This window comes from Doryrhamphus excisus, linkage group LG7 (genome assembly GCF_037039965.1).
Source record: "Doryrhamphus excisus strain RoL-2023G ecotype Guam linkage group LG7, RoL_Dexc_Guam_v1.1, whole genome shotgun sequence".
Classification (NCBI taxonomy): Eukaryota; Metazoa; Chordata; class Actinopteri; order Syngnathiformes; family Syngnathidae; genus Doryrhamphus; species Doryrhamphus excisus.
The window spans coordinates 7,428,305-7,448,749 of NC_136363.1; the positions used below are offsets into that span (position 1 = coordinate 7,428,305).

At 44.7% G+C, this 20,445-nt stretch overlaps 1 protein-coding gene across 1 annotated transcript; it reads right to left on the reverse strand.

Annotated features, from left to right (window-relative positions):
* Window positions 1–327: 327 nt before the first annotated feature.
* On the reverse strand, window positions 328–18,839 carry LOC131102214 (inactive phospholipase C-like protein 2). The gene is given in 13 exon segments (XM_078791988.1): window positions 328–975; window positions 1,072–1,181; window positions 3,293–3,368; window positions 5,540–5,743; window positions 5,822–6,108; window positions 6,173–6,422; window positions 6,513–7,736; window positions 7,813–8,287; window positions 8,381–8,541; window positions 9,494–9,643; window positions 9,778–9,879; window positions 18,431–18,679; window positions 18,682–18,839. Coding segments are annotated over 13 exon segments (3,519 nt in total). The 5' UTR covers window positions 18,745–18,839; the 3' UTR covers window positions 328–807.
* Window positions 18,840–20,445: the final 1,606 nt, after the last annotated feature.

Sequence of the window (20,445 nt, forward strand, 5' to 3'; positions counted from 1 at the left end):
GTTGAGTATTATGAATGAATATAGTCAACAAAGTGTTGGGCCACTTTTATTGAGCCTCCTCATTATCTAACAATGAATTATGATAGAAATACATTATGAACACTAATTTACACAAAGCTAAGATGTGGGTGTTTTGTTCTGATAGCATATCGGCCTCCGTTGGATTAGTTTTTGCATCTTTAATACACAAAATAGACCAAATTGGCCCTCGTGTGCCCTTTAATTTTACTGTACTGTGGAACAAGTCTGGACACCCCTCACCTTTGTCAAGTTAATTGGTCTAAATGAGCACAAATTCAAATCACAGTATGAATCCACACCGGCATCTCTTTTTAAAAACTTTTATTTTCATCTTCACTTGCGAGGAATGTTCTCGCAGATGCACAGTGACCGCACACATGTATCAGGAATGTTTCCACTTGTGTAAAATATTCTTTTACAACAAAAACAAAGAACAATATTAAAATACTGTACAATATTTTGCACATTAAGGAAGCAGAGCACAGAAATGATTGATCTCACAGAGAGATGGGTTTAAGACAACAATATTTAGTGGGTTTTAATGGTGATTGGATAAGATGTACACCGCTGCTGACACGGATGTGGATCATACAAGCATGGTGAAATGACGACAGAACTACAGGGTGTCCCAATACTTAAGTCAACTGTATGCATTTGTGCTCATAACCTACAGCAAACATGTTGACATCCTCTCAGACTGATGCATGAAATTGTGTGCAACATTAAATGAGTTCTTCCTCGGAATGTGATAGACGCCTAACGAAGGCATTTGGGTCCAGTCTCGGTTCATTCTCCGCCATCGGTTCTCATACACTCGCTTTGTCGTGACTGCGAGCGTGCTCTCGTAGCTCCTCGGCCCTCCCGAGTGAGGTTCCCGGTGAGAGCTGCATCGTGTACCTGCTTCATGTTCTCCTGGACTTCAGCCTTGGCGTGAGTGAGCAGATCAGCTTGGCCCTGCACAGGAAGACACGATCGAAAAGGTTAGCCAACAATAACTGACTTCAGGCTACAGTGTGGGTTGTTGCTTCAAAAGTGTGTGTGTTTTCTGACCTTTAGGATGGTGATGTTCCAGCTGAAGCTTTCCACCGCTCGACCCACCTTGCGACCTTTCAACCCCTCTTTTGCCGCCAGGCTCTGCAGCTTCTCATGGAACATCATGGCTGCAAAAACATTGCAGGTTAGAGGTGCATACTATGTACATATACTTCATATGGAGATACATCCTATCTACAAACTGTATGAAACATTCTTCTTTTACAACCGCATGTGACAGAACTCATTCATTCATTTTCTACCGCTTATCCTCATGAGGGTCGCGGGGGTGCTGGAGCCTATCCCAGCTGTCTTCGGGCGAGAGGCAGGGTACACCCTGGAATGGTTGCCAACCAATCACAGGGCACATATAGACAAACAACCATTCACACTCACATTCATACCTATGGACAATTTGGAGTCGCCAATTAACCTAGCATGTTTTTGGAATGTGGGAGGAAACCGGAGTACCCGGAGAAAACCCACGCATGCACGGGGAGAACATGCAAACTCCACACAGAGATGGCAGAGGGTGGAATTGAACCCTGGTCTCCTAGCTGTGAGGTCTGCGCGCTAACCACTAGACCGCCGTGCAGCCCTGTGAGAGAACTATGTTTCTAATATTTTGGTTACCCTACCCCCATCCATCCATCTTCTATGTCGCTAATCCTCCTTTCTACACCTCAACCTAGGCCACGATAATCAATAAATCAATTAATGGCAAAGTTGCTGTAGATATGGTGTACTCACATTATTTTGCAATATTATTGCATTCATGGGAAAAAAAAGCAAAATAATGTTGAGCAATCATGGCGGAGCGTGTGTCAGCAGGTATTAAATGGCGCATATCTAAAGCAACAGGCTTGTCAAACATGAGAAAATGTGGGCTTGTAGGTAGCGAAGAGGAGAAGTGTGTCCGCTGGCTAGTTGCGTGTGTGTGTGGTGAGTTGTGTTGTGTATCTGCCTTCCTCTGGCCGCCCTGGGCCACTGTCCCGCAGTTGCCATGGAAACAGAAGTGGGTTAACACGGGCACACATCAAACCGTGAGCCATCAACAAGAGCCCAGACGTAAAACATGCCAAGGAGTGGACCACACTCACACACACACACACACACACACACACACAGTGTAGAATAATGGCGTATCATTGACCCGCTCTGTGCACACACACACCTACAGAAGTTGACTGACTACTGTTGCTAGGTAACTTCAAGCCTATGGAGCAGCATGTATGTATGTACGTATGTATGTATGTATGTATGTATTTCCTAGCAAACTCTAGGGCACTAACCCCATGGCCGCGACCCTAAAAGTGCGTGGTTTTTAACTCACATCTTGCTAAGGTCAGAGGTTACGGGTCGAGGGAGGGATGAGAATTTACAAACCCCCTCCCCTCCCCTTTCAGTCTGACACAAGGAGCCGCCAGGCTGGGGAGTCATATAAATGGTTTTCTGTGTAGCCAAGCTCAACAGGAGGCTCTTAAAGGGCCGGTACGCTTTAATAATAGAAAAACATAAGCTCATTGAAGTGGTGGAAAAAAACTAATGTTTTAACACAATACTTAATAGTCAACAAATCATTGTATAATGGTAATACATCAAATGCACACAGCACTTTTAAAAGGCGGAGAAATATTGATCATTTAGGGATCGCGTCAGGGATCACATGATCACCATTGTCACGACATACAAACAGGAAGTGCTGTGTACTCTGTAACCTGGGGCTCTGCAGCAGCTACTCATACAGCAGATAAACTAACACCCTCTAAATATAAAACTTGGAACTGCAAACATATGCTAAGTTAAATGTCAATATTAAATTGGCAATATGTGCATGGTGATTGGCTGGCGACCAATCCCAGGGCGTACATCGCCTCCTGCCCGACGACAGCTGGGATAAGCTCCAGCATACCCGCGACCCGCGAGTGAGGACGCGTTGCAGAAAACGGATGGATGAATGGAAGATCAGGGAAAAACTTTAGCTTGGGGGGATTTTCTGTTACACTCATCTCTATTCAAACCATTTCGACACAAATAATGCACGTGAAACCCACATGCATCTGGGGTGCATTACAAAAACATCTTACAAGGGTTCCTTTTTCCCCCTCTTAAACACATGATTTACAATGTAATGGCCCTCTGATGACAAGTTTAGCTGCTTGAAGTCAGAAGGATGAATTAACAAGAAAATCTACTGTCATGGGACAGCTCTTAATCAATGAATCAATCCCTCACTCACCCATCATCTGGATGTGCAGAATCTTCTCATAAATGCCATCTGACAGCTCCAACACGGCTCTGCTGGCCTGCACCATCTGCACACATTGTTAACTTCAGTCCACATTTATAGTCACAAAAAAAAAAAAGTGCACATTTCCAATAAAACTGCCGTAAAGCATTGCATGTGTCGCTGCTGATTTAAAGTAAAGACAAATTTTCATTTTAGCTCTACACGCATCTGCAGATAAACACATGGTCTTTGCAGAGGACTCCTTAGAGGCCACTCTTTTGAAGTAACGACCGTACACGCACACAGGGTGCACTGTAATAACATTAGTAGCCTCTGGCTGATTAATGCTGCTTGCAGAGCCTGCAGGGATGTGACCTGCTGTTTAACAAACTATTGATTAACTGTAATATGCTAGGTTTTCACTACACACGTACAGTGTTTAAGACAGAGGTGGGAAAATATATGTAACCCAACTCCTATGCTAATGAGATTCAGCGCCGAGGCGGTACTTTTCAACTCTGATCTGGTTGTCTGCAAATGGATGTGATTGCAGATACACGCATGACACGTTCTACTAAAAAGGCAGTGACTAACAACTGTCATTAAATTGGGTCTATACAGCGTAGCCCTAATTACTGCTTAACAAGACAAGATCATTTTTCATTCATTTGGCTTCTCACATGCAACACTAATATGTGCATATCGCCCAGGCCGAGGGGTACGAGACACATCTGTGTGGAGACCCCTGTATGTGGGTCAACCACAGTCGAAGCAGGCCCGCAGGGAAAAGGAGGAGAGGGCAGGAAATGTTTAGGTTGGAGGGACGAGAGTGGAAGAATGAAGGCACGAGAAGGTGGCTGTCAAAAAGCTAAATGAGAATTGAATACGGTGGAGGTATCATTCGGTACATTTGCATGATGATGGGGAAAGAATACAAGCCAAGTTTGAACATTGAACATTCATTCATTTTCTTCCGCTTATCCTCACGAGAGTCACGGGGGGTGCTGGAGCCTATCCCAGCTGTCTTTGGGCGAGAGGCGGGGTACACCCTGGACTGGTCGCCAGCCAATCACAGGGCACATATAGACAAACAACCATTCACACTCACATTCATACCTATGGACAATTTGGAGTCGCCAATTAACCTAGCATGTTTTTGGAATTGGGGAGGAAACCGGAGTACCCGGAGAAAACCCACGCATGCACGGGGAGAACATGCAAACTCCACAAAGAGATGGCCGAGGGTGGGATTGAACTCGGGTCTCCTAGCTTTGAGGTCTGCATGCTAACCACTCAACCACTGTGCAGCCCAACATTGAACATTATTGAACATAAATTGTAAAATGTAGTTTGAGTTAAGTTGTTATTTTGCATATTACTTAAGGTAAGAAAATGCAATGTCCACCCTCGGCCATCTCTGTATGGAGTTTGCATGTTCTCCCCGTGCATGCGTGGGTTTTCTCCGGGTACTCCGGTTTCCTCCCACATTCCAAAAACATGCTAGGTTAATTGGTGACTCCAAATTGTCCATAGGTATGAATGTGAGTGTGAATGGTTGTTTGTCTATATGTGCCCTGTGATTGGCTGGCGACCAGTCCAGGGTGTACCCCGCCTCTCGCCCAAAGACAGCTGGGATAGGCTCCAGCACCCCCCGCAACCCTCGTGAGGAAAAGCGGCAGAGAATGAATGAATGAATTGGTTTTTGCAATGTACATGCTGTCCAACCAGGGGTTGCTATGTTGTCATGTGCATGCGTGTATGTGTTCCTCATCTCTCACCTCCAAACAGGCAGAAAGAGAGTTCACTCTGTGCATTGGTTTCTGCACATTGGCCATAGAAGAACGGTATGAACGGACTGAGCCCTTTTGTCAGTCACCCTTTTTTTTTTTGCTAAATATTATATATTGCATATCTTAGTATGATTCATGATCATGTTTACTATAGGTGTCTTATAAGTCTGACTAACTTTCTCAGTCAATGAAAGTCCCATTGTTATTTGGACACTGGACTCAGGCCAAGGCGACATAACAAGGGTCGTTTTGTGTTCAAATATGTCCTCGAAAGGAAGCTTTGTCTACGCGGGGGTGTACATTGTTGTGTGAAGCAGGCAGGAAGATGGGCGGTGGTGCTTTGGTGATCTTTGTGGCTTTTGTTTAGCATTTCCTTCCGTTTTATGCACTTCAGAGATAGTAGTGGATGGAGTTGAAGGGGAGGAAACAACGAGCATATTTACTGTCAGCTCCTTTCCTTCCTCACCATTTCATATGTGGAGACAACACGGCGAAGGACATCAGGCAGGGGTCCCTGCGGCTCCAGGGTAGGATAGTGGTTGTGAAGGTCAAACAGTAGTAAAGGTATCCCATCAGGTCCTGTCAGCCTGGAGCGTAGCGCTAGTATACACTGCATGAGGTTGGAAACGGCCGACACCCCGCATAGCTCCCTGAACACAGCCACGGAATTCTGCATGGAAAAGGAAAATGAAAAGACTCACGGCACGAAACAATCATAAACCGACCACAGGACTTTGGACTCCCTCACCTGCATGTTTTCCCTCAAGTCCGTGGCTTCTCTCAGCAGAGGAGCAGCCATCTTGAAAACGTCATCTACAGACCGGATTCCCAGGTCCCTTAGAGCCGTGTAGTCACGCCCTTTCCGGGCTTTCCGCACTGACAGACCCCTTTTGTGAGGCTTACCACCTCCTCTTCGATTGGTTAGAGCCACGTGGACGAAGAGCTTGGCGTGGGGAAGATCCTCTCCGGTTAGAGACTGAAGTGGGACGTGTCGGTACCCGGGTTGGAGACACTCCAGAGGGATGGTGTACTGACCTGTGACAGGGAGGTTATTTTTTACCAAGTACCTGAGAAGTCCACTCCATCTGACTTCACCAACCTATGAACTCATCTCCTATAAAGTCATCATCCAGCACTACAAAGCGAACCATGGCGAGTTCCGGCAGATTGATCTGGAACTCGAAACTCTCGTCAAAGACCGGGTTGTCCCAGCTTTGGGAGACAGTCCTTGTGCGGCGTTCGGTGCAGTCAGCAGGGATGCCGTGGATCTCCACGTACACATAAGGGTCCACCACATCGCCTTTGGTGCCAGAACCCTTCGGCTTGGGAAGGTTCTGTCCGCTGATGACCTGAGAAGGTTGTTTTCAGAACATAATCATTATTATGTAATCACAAAGAATATGGATTGTGTGTGTCGAGTCTGTGTTAGTCCCTCACACCTTCACGTGGAGAAGCTGCGGGGACACTCCGGGCACAGTGTCCTTGGTGTCTGCACAGAAATACGATACCTCCTGCCGCATGATGGCAGGTCGCAGAACATAACCACAGTTTCCATTCTGCCGGAACCAGGCTGTGTTCAGGTCCATCATCAGTCCAGCTGACTGGAAGTTCATAGACACAATCTGGCACCCACATTTCCACAAATCCTGAGGGTTCATGTTGCTGGAGTCGATGCGTATAGGGCTGGGGTATACTCTGGACAGGAAGTGCTTGTTGTGGTTGACAAAGTTGCCGGGGCTCTCGCCAGCGAGACCCTCAGCTTGCTTCTCATGAAATGAACACAGTTCCCAAGGTTTTTGGCTTTTGGTTGATGTCGGGAAGTCCACAAAGTGGACGGACTGGCACAGAGTCACAAGGTCTGAGAGCTCCTTTAACAGTTTGATGGATTTGTGAGGAAGATGAGGAGGATTGCACAGAGTGGCAGCCGTTGAACTGACGCCTTTCTTCGGTGTGTCTTTGTCACTGCCTGCGGGTCCTGCCCCTCCATTACTAGCTGCATTCATCCTTTGACACATCTCAGCCCCTTCATCCTCCTCGCTGACTTCCCCATCCTCCGCCTCCCAACCCGGCTTTAACTTCTTCCCCTTCAAGAGGATCCGATGCCTTAAGGCTTGTGGTGACGGCAGATATGGTTCCCTCTGGTCTGGAGGGTGTGTAAAGAGCCTCTCTCCGAGTGTCCTCACAAGATGCTGCATCATCACCTTCTGCTGTCGAGGAGAACAGTGGTTTTCCAAGCACACAATCAGCGGATAATCCGATGCAACAAACGCAAAGCGTTCGATTGCTTCCAATACATTGCGAAGGGACAAAGGAGGGCAAAGGGTGTGTCCGGTACACACCACAGGCTCCTCATCGGGGCCGTCCCAAACATCCACTTCCACACACCGACAGCCCATCTTGAGCGCCCGGATGTATCCGGAAACATCTGAGGGCCCTCGATATTGGTCCTCAATGAGGTAGGTATTGTGAGAGGAGTTGATGAAGTAGTGAGACAAAGGTTGAGACATATCCTGGCAGACGTTGTCGTGCTCCCTGTCAAAGAGGTGGCACTCCGCCGACGTCAGGTAACTGTTGAAGCCGTCCAGCGACAGGTAGCCATGCAGTCGTCCCTCTTCCGATGGCTCGTGGGACTGGATGAGCCTCATACTGTCATCTTCTGTCACCTGCATGTGAGAGCAATTAGACATAAAAACGATGGCAACATGGGGATTGAGACGGAGTGTGCGGTTTAATACCGACCTGAGCAACACCTTGTTCAGCCTCGAGAAACCGTGTCAAGTCTTTGGTGTCCAGAAATTCCTTGTTGCTAGAGAACTGCACCAAGAGGAAGTAAATCTCCGGACGCGTACAGAAGTCATGGAAGACTTCGATAAACTCCTGCTTGGTGACTCTCTCGCTTTTCCCCAACGGAGCTTTGACCGGACTCTGGTCTTTTACTCCTGATTCATTATTGAGAGAAGGACAAGCCGTCCTTTCAGCCCGACCTCTCTGAAGCTCTTTAAACCTGTGCTCCACTTTGTTGCAGCTCAACCCCGGATTCACCGTCTGAATGAGTTTTATGGCGGATTGCAAGCAAATCCCCTGCTCGATGTCCCTGGGACTGTCCAAATCACCCGCAGCAGAGCAGAAAAGCTGCTCCAACCAACCGAGGCGAAGGCTGTGCTGTCTGCTGGCGAGCATGTCCAGGGCGTGTTTGCCATACTGCATCAGATACCTGGAAATGAACACATCATCACATTTGTTTTATTTGTGTTCATCAATGGACACATGCATAGTCTACTTGTTATTTATTTTTAGTATTTAATACCTTAGGCCCGTCACCCAAATATTAGCCACTTCCGTTGAGTGGGCTACAAGATCCAAGCTCTCATACAGCTCTCCATAGATAATGGAGAATGCACAGTCCTCTGAAATCTGCTCATAAACGCCGCTGGTGCGGAAGGTTTCTGTGTTACGACCCGTCCGTACCTACAATGTGAAGCCACAAGAGAGAATGAGGACAACAAATCAACCATCGGTGTTGTAAACATTTCCAATGAGTTGGTCTAAAACAGGGGTGCTCACACTTTTTCAGCATGCGAGCTACTTTTAAAATGACCGAGTCAAAATGATCTACCCACTACAAAAATGCAAAACATCTATTTATTTTCAAATGTATTGAGGATTATTTGTACGTACAATGTATGTTGATGTACCTTACATAACCAAATGAGCCAATATTGCAAAACGCACATAATTAACTATTAACATTTTTTGTAATTACCTGAGTTTACTTTGATGACTTGCACTGAATTGAATCAGCCAGGGATGCATAGTCCGGACAGTAGCTGCTGATAGCCAGGTTAGCCAGGCAAACGCACTTCGAAAAAGACATTGTGAAAAAAAAGTCCACCTCCCATTCCGTATGGAAGTGATATGTTTTTGCCTTTTTACTTGGTCCAGCTCCTTCACTCATTTTGGTGACCATAAACTTTAGCGAGGGCTTAAAATCTGACGCAATTCGCCGACTAGCTTAGCACTTTGCATCGTTGTTTACGCATGAGCGGTGACCTAAAGGTCAAAATTCAGTTGTCATCTGACTGGTTGTCCTGTATGTCAATCAAGTAACGGGGATGGATGATAGGCTGACATCGTAAGTTCTGCTGCACTTAGAGACGTTGTTTGATTTGATTGGTCACCCGAAGGGCAACATTCAGTTGTCATCTGAATGGCTGCCCTGTATATCAATCAAGTGACGGCATTGATGCGAGGATGATATTTTTTTAATGTCACGCCGCGATCGACCAGCGATCGACCAGTACCACCTCCGCGATCGACCGGTAGATCTCGATCGACTTAATGAGCACCCCTGGTCTAAAAGAATCAATGGAGTCATTTGGGAAGGCAGTAACTTTATATATCCTTGTGTCTGGATGCTGACCTCTCTAATGGAGGACAGCGCCACCCTGGCTTTGTCCGACTCCTTCTTGGAGGGCTCCCAGCATAGAGCCTGGAGTCCTGCATCCAGGAGGTAGTAACGCTGGTACACGCGAGAGTTGGGCCGCACTTTCTTCAAGTCGCTGCCTTCCACCTGGACACACGTGAGTGTAAACACCCTTGAATCCCCCCCCCCCCTCATCATCAGCCGCACGTGGCTATTTCAAGCCCCGTATGTTAAAGCCTAGCATGTATGTAATATACAGGGTCACGTAGCAGCTGACCCACCATTGAGTGGATACAGTCGGCCGCACCGCTGATCTTCTTCTCTGATAGGCTGCTGCTGAAGGACACGGTCTTCTTCCTCTCTCGACCCACCCGTGAGCCATCCTGATGACGAGGGGGGGAGAGCACGGAATGAGAGCACGATGGAGCCAAGAGGAGGTGCCTTTAATACCATGGAAATAGGTTTTCCACACACTGACAGGGAGACAATACACACCACAACACACATTTCCAGTAGATGCGAAAGGATTAAATTCATCTTATATAACCACACATAACAGATTATTTAACCTACACATTTAGCCTCCTCCCACCAATCTGCTATTGTTTTTTTTAAAACCACGTTAAAGCCCTAGCTTGCCCTTGCTCTTCACCATTACACCATTAATCATACCTGACTCGGGAGAAGCAGCAGGCTGCCGCATTCTAATGCTGCCCCTTCGACATGACACTATCGCTGGATCTGAGCTCAGTTCATCCATGTGGCACACTGAACACCCGGGGAGAGCGCCTTACACAAGAGATAAAAGCATATAGGTGGACATCTGTATTCAATTACCTACGTATTAGTGCGGCCATTAAATCTAATCTAAGATTTACATTGGAGGTAAAGGATGCTAAATGTAACTGGAGAGCATTCAATCTCAAGTAAATTGAATGAAGCTACTCGCATACTACCTCACTTGAACACTAAGGGTGCTTTAATTACTTTCTAGAAATAAGCGTTTCTACTGCAAGGAAGCGTATGTAATCATTTAAACGTAAAAAAGTCACAATATTAATTTTCTATATATTTCTACATTACATTTATGTTAGACACATAACAATGGCATATTCAATAAAAAAGAATCAGAATGCCCTTTACTGTCATTTTACACATAGTAGAATGAAATTGCAGCAGCTCCATTTTCAGTGCAAGACAGTATGACAAGTACAACAGTACAAAATATAGAAAGTTAAAGAATAAATAGAAGAATTGGAAGAAAATAAATATTATATTAATATTATATTCATATTAATATGAGGAAAAGCGGTAGTGAATGAATGAATATTTAATTTATATTAATATAATAATAATAACAAAGGGTCTACATCAGGGGTCTCAAACTCGCGGCCCGCGGGCCAAATGTGGCGCACAGGATGCTAGTTTGAGGCCCCCGTCTAGTTTGATATGGATGCCATATGGTTTCATGAACCCAGAAATGACAGCTTAAAGCTGTGTGCACACCGCACACAACTGACGCAATTTTGCCCTGCCCATACGCAAGCGAACGAGCCCGCCTATTTTGCTTTTTCTCTCATCATCCATGACTGAGATCAAAACACTGAAAAAGTTTTTTTTTTTTTAAACCTGATGCGGCCCAGCCTCACCCAGACCCTAGCTCCAGTGGCCCCCAAGTAAATTGACTTTGAGATCCCTGGTCTACATTGTAGAGGACAATTGAGTTGAGGGAGATGATGGCTCGAGGAAAGTTTTTCCTGTGTTTTTCAAAGCCAAAAAGCCAAAGAATAATAAAAATATTATATATTTTGTTACTCAACTTTAAATGTCTAGCACTGTATTGCAGTAAATACTGCAATTTAGTACTACTATGCACAACAAATCAATATTTGATTAAGTGGTGTCCAACGTGTGACCCCCACCTACAAGAATAACATTTCACCACCCAGCTGACTTTGGCCGAGACGCTATCAGACGCTTACTAAACTCATGTTAAGGTATAAAATGTATCGGTACTCACTACTAATGATTGATATGATAATTGGTGTGTTTCAGAACCGGCGAACAATGTGTGAAATCTTAACGCTCGAGGAGAAACATTATCAGGGAAGCATCAAGACAAAGAGGTAAACAATGCGTGCTCTTTGTTGCATGTATGCTGCACATTTAACCTCTATTATCATTCATTCATTCATTTTCTACCACTTTTCCCTCACGAGGGTCGCGGGGGTGCTGGAGCCTATCCCAGCTGTCTTCGGGCGAGTGGCGGGGTACACCCTGGACTGGTCGCCAGCCAATCACAGGGCACATATAGACAAACAACCATTCACACTCACATTCATACCTATGGACAATTTGGAGTCGCCAATTAACCTAGCATGTTTTTGGAATGTGGGAGGAAACCGAAGTACCCGGTGAAAACCCACGCAGAGATGGCCGAGGGTGGAATTGAACCCTGGTCTCCTAGCTGTGAGGTCTGCACGCTAACCACTCGACCACCACGCCGCCCTCTATTATCGTGTATTTATCAAATATTACCTTGCCTAAGCGAGCCATGCGCTTGATGACTGAATGAATGAAGCTATTCACAAGCAACGGATGACCAACATATGCTCTGTGATGTGTAGCATAAGTTTGATGTGATTCTGGTGTAGGAGAAGAGCAGTGCATGAATGAGCATGTGAAAGAAGGGCCACGTCATTTAAACAGAATGAAAGCTTTTCCTTCAGAGGGAAAGCGAGGCGTCTTAAGCATCACAAATCCACAAGGAATCGCCTCATTAAGAACACAGAAGCGCTCCCGATGGTGACAGCTCCCTTATATCTGTGGTGTGATGATTGGGGGGGGGGACATCTAAAAATACCCTTTGATGCCTTGGGCCGTGATACTTGCACCAAGAGCATGCATACTTTGGAGATAAACAGTCCGTTTTTTGTTTGCTGATTGTTTCCACTTCTTAAAGGGCTTGGATGAAAAAGCAAAGAAAATGCAACTTTTAATGACAAAAATCGTGTCATTTATCTTTCTATGTGCGTGTTAGGACATTAGTCGTAATGGAAGCAGCAGTCCTGCGTGGTCACATGTCCCCCTCCTTTCAGACATCCCATAAATAACACACATAGAAACGCTCCTGATTAACAGGCAGCCAATAAGACAGAGCTCCCATTGAAGTCATAGGGGCCTTTTCCGTCTATTAAACACATGCTTTGGTGTGCACCTATTCTCCTCCCTTCGCCTTTCATCCGTTAAATCCAATTAATGCACATGTACAGGCTATTATGCACATTCACCTCTGTTAGACTACCATTTAGAATTAATTATGCACACAAGAGTCAAAGGAGACCAATTACCCCACAAGTAGATACGGACTAAAATGCAAATGTAGGATTCAAAGAAAGATACACGCTGCACATGCATGATACTCAGATACTCATCATGTAGCAGGGCTGTGGTCCGATTCTGTGCTTACCGCAACAAAGGTTACAAAAAAAAATTGCAATTTCAATTTGTACTGTAAACCAGGAAGTGGTACATCCATGAGAAACATCCTGAGAGTTGACACAGAAAGAAAGTGATAGGAAATAGTTTGCACACGTCATTTTATTAGAGTTATATTCTTTTATAGTCTTTTTCTACCTTAACTTATTTTTACACTTGTATGATTAGCATTTTGCTGTGTTTTTCAAAGCCAAAAAGCCAAAGAATAATAAAAATATTATATATTTTGTTACTCAACTTTAAATGTCTAGCACTGTATTGCAGTAAATACTGCAATTTAGTACTACTATGCACAACAAATCAATATTTGATTAAGTGGTGCCCAACGTGTGACCCCCACCTACAAGAATAACATTTCACTACCCAGCTGACTTTGGCCGAGACGCTATCAGACGCTTACTAAACTCATATTAAAGGTATAAAATGTATCGGTACTCACTACTAATGATTGATTTGATAATTGGTGCGTTTCAGGACTGGCGAACAATGTGTGAAATCTTAACGCTCGAGGAGAAACATTATCAGGGAAGCATCAAGACAAAGAGGTAAACAATGCGTGCTCTTTGTTGCATGTATGCTGCACATTTAACCTCTATTATCATTCATTCATTCATTTTCTACCACTTTTTCCTCACGAGGGTCGTGGGGGTGCTGGAGCCTATCCCAGCTGTCTTTGGGCGAGAGGCGGGGTACACCCTGGACTGGTCGCCAGCCAATCACAGTGCACGTATAGACAAACAACCATTCACACTCACATTCATACCTATGGACAATTTGGAGTCGCAATCCTCCCTGCCCTCTGTATTCGCTTCACTACTAATACTAGTAGTACTACTACATCAAATGGTAAGTCATTTCATTTTAGTTTCATTTTGTCTTATTATAACATACTTGTTTGAACCGCAGGCTGCATGAAGCCACATGCCTTCAGCAAGACATACTACTACTACTACTACTACTACTACTACTACTACTACTAGGCCACCAAAGGGTAAGTGTGTATTATTTGGGTTGCATTTGGTCTTATTTAACAGTCTTGTTACACTCTATAACCCATAAAAGAAAGGTTTCCTGAGGGCATCGTCAAATAGATTGTACTATATGAATGAATATTTTATTTTCCATGTCCTGATTTGATGCTAAATGTGCCTGAGATTCCAGTAAATACCATTGGATGATTGTCACTCTAATGAGATTACTTCCATGCTAGAATGGCGCTGTTGTGCGAGGGCCTGGCGTGGAGGAGGGATGGGAATGACTGAGTGGAAGAAAGGATTAAATGTGGTGATCAGTCACACCAGATAAGACTATAAAACTAAATGAATTTATTTTCTTTTTTTAATGCCGTGTCTGATTAATGACGATGATAATGATGACACTTGTAATTATTGTTTTGTGAGCGCCCACATGACCTTGCGTGCTCATTAGCCAGCTGACAGGCATCATTGTATGTGTTGTATTACTAATTACACCATATAAAGAATGCCTGTTGGAGGTATTGGCTAATTACAACTACACTGTACTGTATTATATATATGACAGATGATGATGGATGATTAATGGCATATACATACATATATAGTGTATATATTTGTACTTGAACATTGCTAAGGGCTAAGGGTGATGTACGGAATATGTAACAGAGAACCATTATGCAACGGGTGAAATGTTTTCAGAAAAATGAACCCAGGTTGTTTGAGTTGAGCGCAGGAAGTCAGTGACCGGCGGCACTTGCATTTTGCATTTTGGGTTGCTTCTCAACGTAATAAATCTTAAAATTTGTCCTCGAAAATGTTTCTCTCCAGGCGATCAGGTGCAATTTGGTCATGACAGAGAAACTAAAAGAAGCGTTTTTTTCCACAACATAATTATCCCCTATAGATGTCTTTTACCTCCAAATTGCCAATTTTTTGCCTATGTGTTCAATGATAGCTGACACTGGTAGCTAAACTTTGCCAAATTGCTATTGCGAGTCGAGAACAAACTCCTCATCTCTGCTACCTCCAGTTCTGCTTCCTGTCATTTTCTCAGTGGCACTGTCTCTAGACCAAACAACATTGCTAGTCTCACTCCTGTACATGCTAAACATTTAAAAAGCAGGCTTCTCTACACATCTTAAAATAAACAAATAGGTTTGCTCAGCGAAGGTCGTCATGCTCCAAATGACAAAAAAAACCCCCCGACAAATCCCTCTGCTGTGTGAGATTTGATGGGCCTATCCAGCACTCCCGGACAATTGAACAATCCATCTGCCGATTGAAAGATAATCAGTCGTGACAGCCTGACTCAGGTTCAACCTCGTTCTAGTCAAGTGTGTCACAAGCACACGCCGTCTAGCTGGGTCGGCGCTGCACACAAGAGGTCAGGAAGTACTTGTGGTCATTTCAATAGTGTTTGACAGAAAATGCGGTTTCACGCTCACACAGTAACTCTGGCCTTTTCACAGCTCTTGTGCGCCACACAAAACCAAAGTATACTGATGTATAGTCTATTTACTGAAGGTTATTAAGACCACAAAAGCCAAAGGGAAGACAAAAAGGCATCATTTACTTGAAGCGTTAAGTGCAAAAGCTGTGTGACTTTCACTGAAAGACTGCAAGTTGTGTTAGAATTTCATAAACAAAGACACCCCAGACTGGTCGCCAGCCAATCGTAGACCTCTTAGCCTGACATGCATATTTGTGGAATGTTTAATTGTTAAACTAACACCTCTAAAAACTGCGTTACGTGAAGCAGAAAGGAGAATAAACATTTGTTCAAGGTTGGCATGTCTGTTAGTGTCTTTAGTCAGGCCTGAACGATGCTGGTGCCAGTAACTCATACAGATAAGTATACAAGTCCGTCGCTCCTGGCAGGATAGTAGACACTGGAGGCATACGTGGAGCAGTGGGCGACCGAGACAAAGCAACAGACAGACACTTGAATGCGAGTCACATTGGCAGCCCGCAAGCAAATAGCTCTACAAGTGTGATAGAGAATTAATGAGAAAATATCCGCCATAAGGCTGGAGAGTAAATGTGTATTTTGTGTATTATAACCGTGATAGAGTCGTATGTTCCTACTGTAGGTTACCCAAAAAGTATTGTCCATCAGAACTTAACCATGGATCCACTTCCCTTCTCCTCTTCTAGGAAGGCTTTCAATATTTTAGTGTGTCGCTGGGATTTGTGTACAGGTGCACAGCGACACTGAACGCTGATGACTTAATAATTTCACAGCATGAACTTTGTGAGCAAGTTGGCCAACTGTAGTCTTTCTGAAGTGTTGACTTGGAACTACTCACGCAAAAAGTGAATAAGAAAGTGCGGCGGTCCACCTGAAAGAGCCTTATTTGTTTTGTTTGGGTTTTTTTTTTTGGATGACTATCACATTCGACGCACTGGTTTCATCACGAAGACGTGAGAGGCTGCAATACATGATGCAACATCATGTTTCAACAATAACGCGGTTTGAAGTTACACTGACAAGAAACGCCACTCAAGTGGGCAATCAGCTGGATTTCTTTGCAGGTTTTTACCGGTTGCCGTGGTGATGATGACTGCTAAATTAGTTCCGGCTGAGACACGAGCGACACTGCTTGAAAACTGCTGTATGTCACTCAAAGAACATGACTTAAATCCCATCTATTTCTAGGGGAAATGAGACAGGAACACAGTCTTAGCCTGTGAATCATTTATTTAACAAACGGAGCTCAATTGCTTTGATTGATTATGGGGGGTGGGGGGGGGGGGGGATAACTCATGTAATTGTTATTGTGATGGGAGAAAACATCTCCTGTTGCCATGCCAGTGTTGTATTGGGCAGAATAACGCTGCCCAGGTGTGAGGTCATGTTGTTTCTAAACTAGTTCCGACTCAACAGCACCTTTGCTGGTTGCACTCTGATAGTGCAATCCATGTTTAGGTTGTGCTAGTACCGCTTTGTAGAGGATGACTTATGACTAAAACAAGATACTTTGTCAAGCCATATATTTTTCTTACATGTAAATTGTTTCATTTGTTTATTCCTGACTTCGGTTTCCTCCCACATTCCAAAAACATGCTAGGTTAATTAGCGACTCCAAATTGTCCATAGGTATGAATGTGAGTGTGAATGGTTGTTTGTCTATATGTGCCCTGTGATTGGCCGGCCACCAGTCCAGGGTGTACCCCGCCTCTCGCCCAAAGACCCCGAGACCCTCGTGAGGAAAAAGCGGTAGAAAATGAGTGAATGTTTATTCCTGTCAATAATGCATGCACTGCACTGATGTACTTTGGTTCTGATTTAGTCCCGTTTTAACTCATCTAACATTTTAGTCGGTTAGATATATGATTAATTGTGAGCATTGACATTATCCTGCAGACATAAAACCAGAGAGGGTTCTAGTTGGTGAGTGCCCCATAGTCCATGGGGTGGTCCATTTTGCCAGGACGGGGGCGCATTCTCTGCAAATGCGCAAAGGCTCTGTCACCAATTAGAGAATAAAATTGCACAATTAATCTGCTCTGTGAGTTGGTGTTAAAGTTCACGCTGTTACTTTTCAAAGCAGAGCGTGCAAGCCTACACTTTGTGTAAAACAAGAGGAGGCGCATAATGGGGGTTGGATCATTAAGACCAAAAGGAGCTGAAGACGATTCAAACGTTGTCTAGGTCCAACCCTGACTGATATCAAAACGGAAAACGAGTAGAGAAGAGTTTGTCGCCACAGGGCAGACCGAGTGTGACTTCACACTGCAGCAGGTGGTCCGGTTTCTCCACCTCCTCTCTAGTCAATCAAGTGCTAAGTGACATCGCCTGCTGTCGTCTTGCGGCCAGAACACAGAAGCTACCAGTTTTTCCATCTCACTCTGCTTTTCACGAGCTCCGCCTTGCACTGTACATGTACGACCGACATTGTCAACTTCCTGTGCTCGTGAACTCAGATAAGGTGACTTTATTCTGCTCTTCCGTGGTTGAGAAGAGGAAGAAAGCGAAAGCAGAAGTAAACGCTCACAGGTCACAATATCAGGTAGACCTGTGATCTGTCATGAACTCATACGTAGAAATAAATGACGCCTTTCCCTTGTTTGATCCACTTTTGAGGGAAAAGTCGCTTATGACACCATGAAGGAAAAACCTCCATCTCTCATCGACATGATACTTCTAGCCTGATACTCATAGTGAGACAAGCCTGTCCTTTGTAAAGAGACAGGCTTCACTACACATCTTAAAACAAAGCCTGGAGGTTATCAGTGAATAGGCTAACCAAGCCTGATGTTGCTGAAGAAGCGTGATAGTGTGGTGCTAGTGTTGCTAATGTTTGTGTCCTCCTCTCCCACTCCTTCATGTTCCATTGTTGTGATGGTTTGTGTAGTTGTGTTCCTGGTAGATCAACTACTTTTTCCGTCCAATATTAACTTTTAACACAAGTATTACCATATTGTTTCTCTTACATTGTAAATCCAGCCAGGGGCTTACCTTTATGAGACTGCTGCGTCGAGGTATCGCTTTAGTGGCTGAATCCGAGCCATCCCACGTAGGGGACTCACAGCTGGACCCCCTTTGCGCCCTCCTGGTCGGGTCTGGCTGGTTGCAGTTACCGTTAGACACCGGCTCCGCTCCTCCGCGCGTCTCCGGGCTCCCTGCGGCTCCACCTGCCGATGCCTTCCACGCAGCGGCAGCAACCGGTGGACCGGCGCGCTTGTTCTGGCCGAATTCAGCCATGGTTCGACTCGTACGTTGGCTTCAGATGTGGCGTTGCGAGGAGGCATGCACACAGGCTGCACATGCATGGAAACGTGCCATTTTTGGAGGGAGGGCAACCGGCTAATGTGTGCACTGGCAGGAGCGAAGGAAACTTCTCTCTCTCTCTCTCGCTCTTTAACGCCTCCCACCTCGCCTCCTCTACGGAGTGGGCATGGCAGAACCGCTTAAAACAGAAAAGGGAAAAAAATGACACACCTACCAGATATCAGCTGCCAATCATTATCTCACTATGTCACCACATTCGGTTACATGTTGATTTATTCCAATTATGTTTCTTAAAGAGACACACAAGTTCACCTGCTGGCTCTCTGTGTGAAAAGGGAAGTCTGATTCACTGCACTTACACACAAAAATCTGAAATTCAGCATTTGTTTCATACAGGGACCTCACAAATGATGTGGGCGTGGCTTAATTAAGTCCTAGGGCAAACCTAGTCTCAAAAATCCATTCATTCATTTTCTACCGTTTATCCTCACGAGGGTCATGGGGGTGCTGGAGCCTATCCCAGCTGTCTTCAAGCGAGAGGCGGGGCACACCCTGGACTGGTCGCCAGCCAATCACAGGGCACATATAGACAAACAACCATTCACACTCACATTCATACCTATGGACAATTTGGAGTCGCTAATTAATTAACCTAGCATGTTTTTGGAATGTGGGAGGAAACTGGAGTACCCGGAGAAAACCCACGCATGCAAAGAATGGAATGGAATGGAATGGAATGGCCTTTATTGTCATTATACAAGATATACAACGAGATTGGAGAGCTTCTCGTTTCAGTGCAGTAGTCAAGTTTAAAAAAAGTATATAAAAGTAGAGTACAAAAGACAATTTAACAAGGTGTATACAAGGTATATACAAGATATCCAAAATATACACATATATGTGTATATATACTCCTGTGCAATACTATAGTATTGCACAGGAGTATATGCAGGAGAAGGGGAGAACATGTAAACTCGACACAGAGATGGCCGAGGGTGAGATTGAACTCTGGTCTCCTAGCTGTGAGGCCTGCTAACCCCTAGACCGCCGTGCAGCCTGAAAAGGATTTCATTCAATTGCAAATGATGTACGGAATCGATGATTTGAGAAGATGTGATTGTGACTGGGCTTCACATTACACACAGAGAAGACCTTATACCAGGGCAGCTGATAACGAGAGAAGCAGGACCAGATGTTCAAAAAATGCTGCAAGCTGAAGAAGCAAGCTGAAAGGAACTAACGGCTACATCACTGCAGAGCATGTGACCAAACGCAATGGTGACATCTAGCCAAGAAAACACACATCATGACTAAATCTTAAATGGAGGAAGCCAAAGGACTTGTTGTCACAGATATCAAGGGACTGGACAAATATCGATGACATCATCTCGAGGAAATGAAAAGACATCACAAAGACTTGAGGACTTGAAGTGGACAGTAATAACACAGATTATGCCAGATTTAACAAATAACTTGTATGACTTCCTTGTTTTGATACATTCAACCCGTACTTTGTATTGAATGCATAAGGTGCATTTAGGTTTCTTCCACTATCATACAAATCTTTACATCCTCTCGGGAGTCTTATCCAAAAGGTGCTTCAACAAACACAATAGACCAAATTCATTACCAGACACCTGCTGAGAAGACTTGTCTGCAAAAGTTGCGTGGAATGTGTTGGCTTTCTTTTTTTTTCCCAAGTGTAATCAGGACTACGACTATTGCGGGAGCATTCAAGGGAA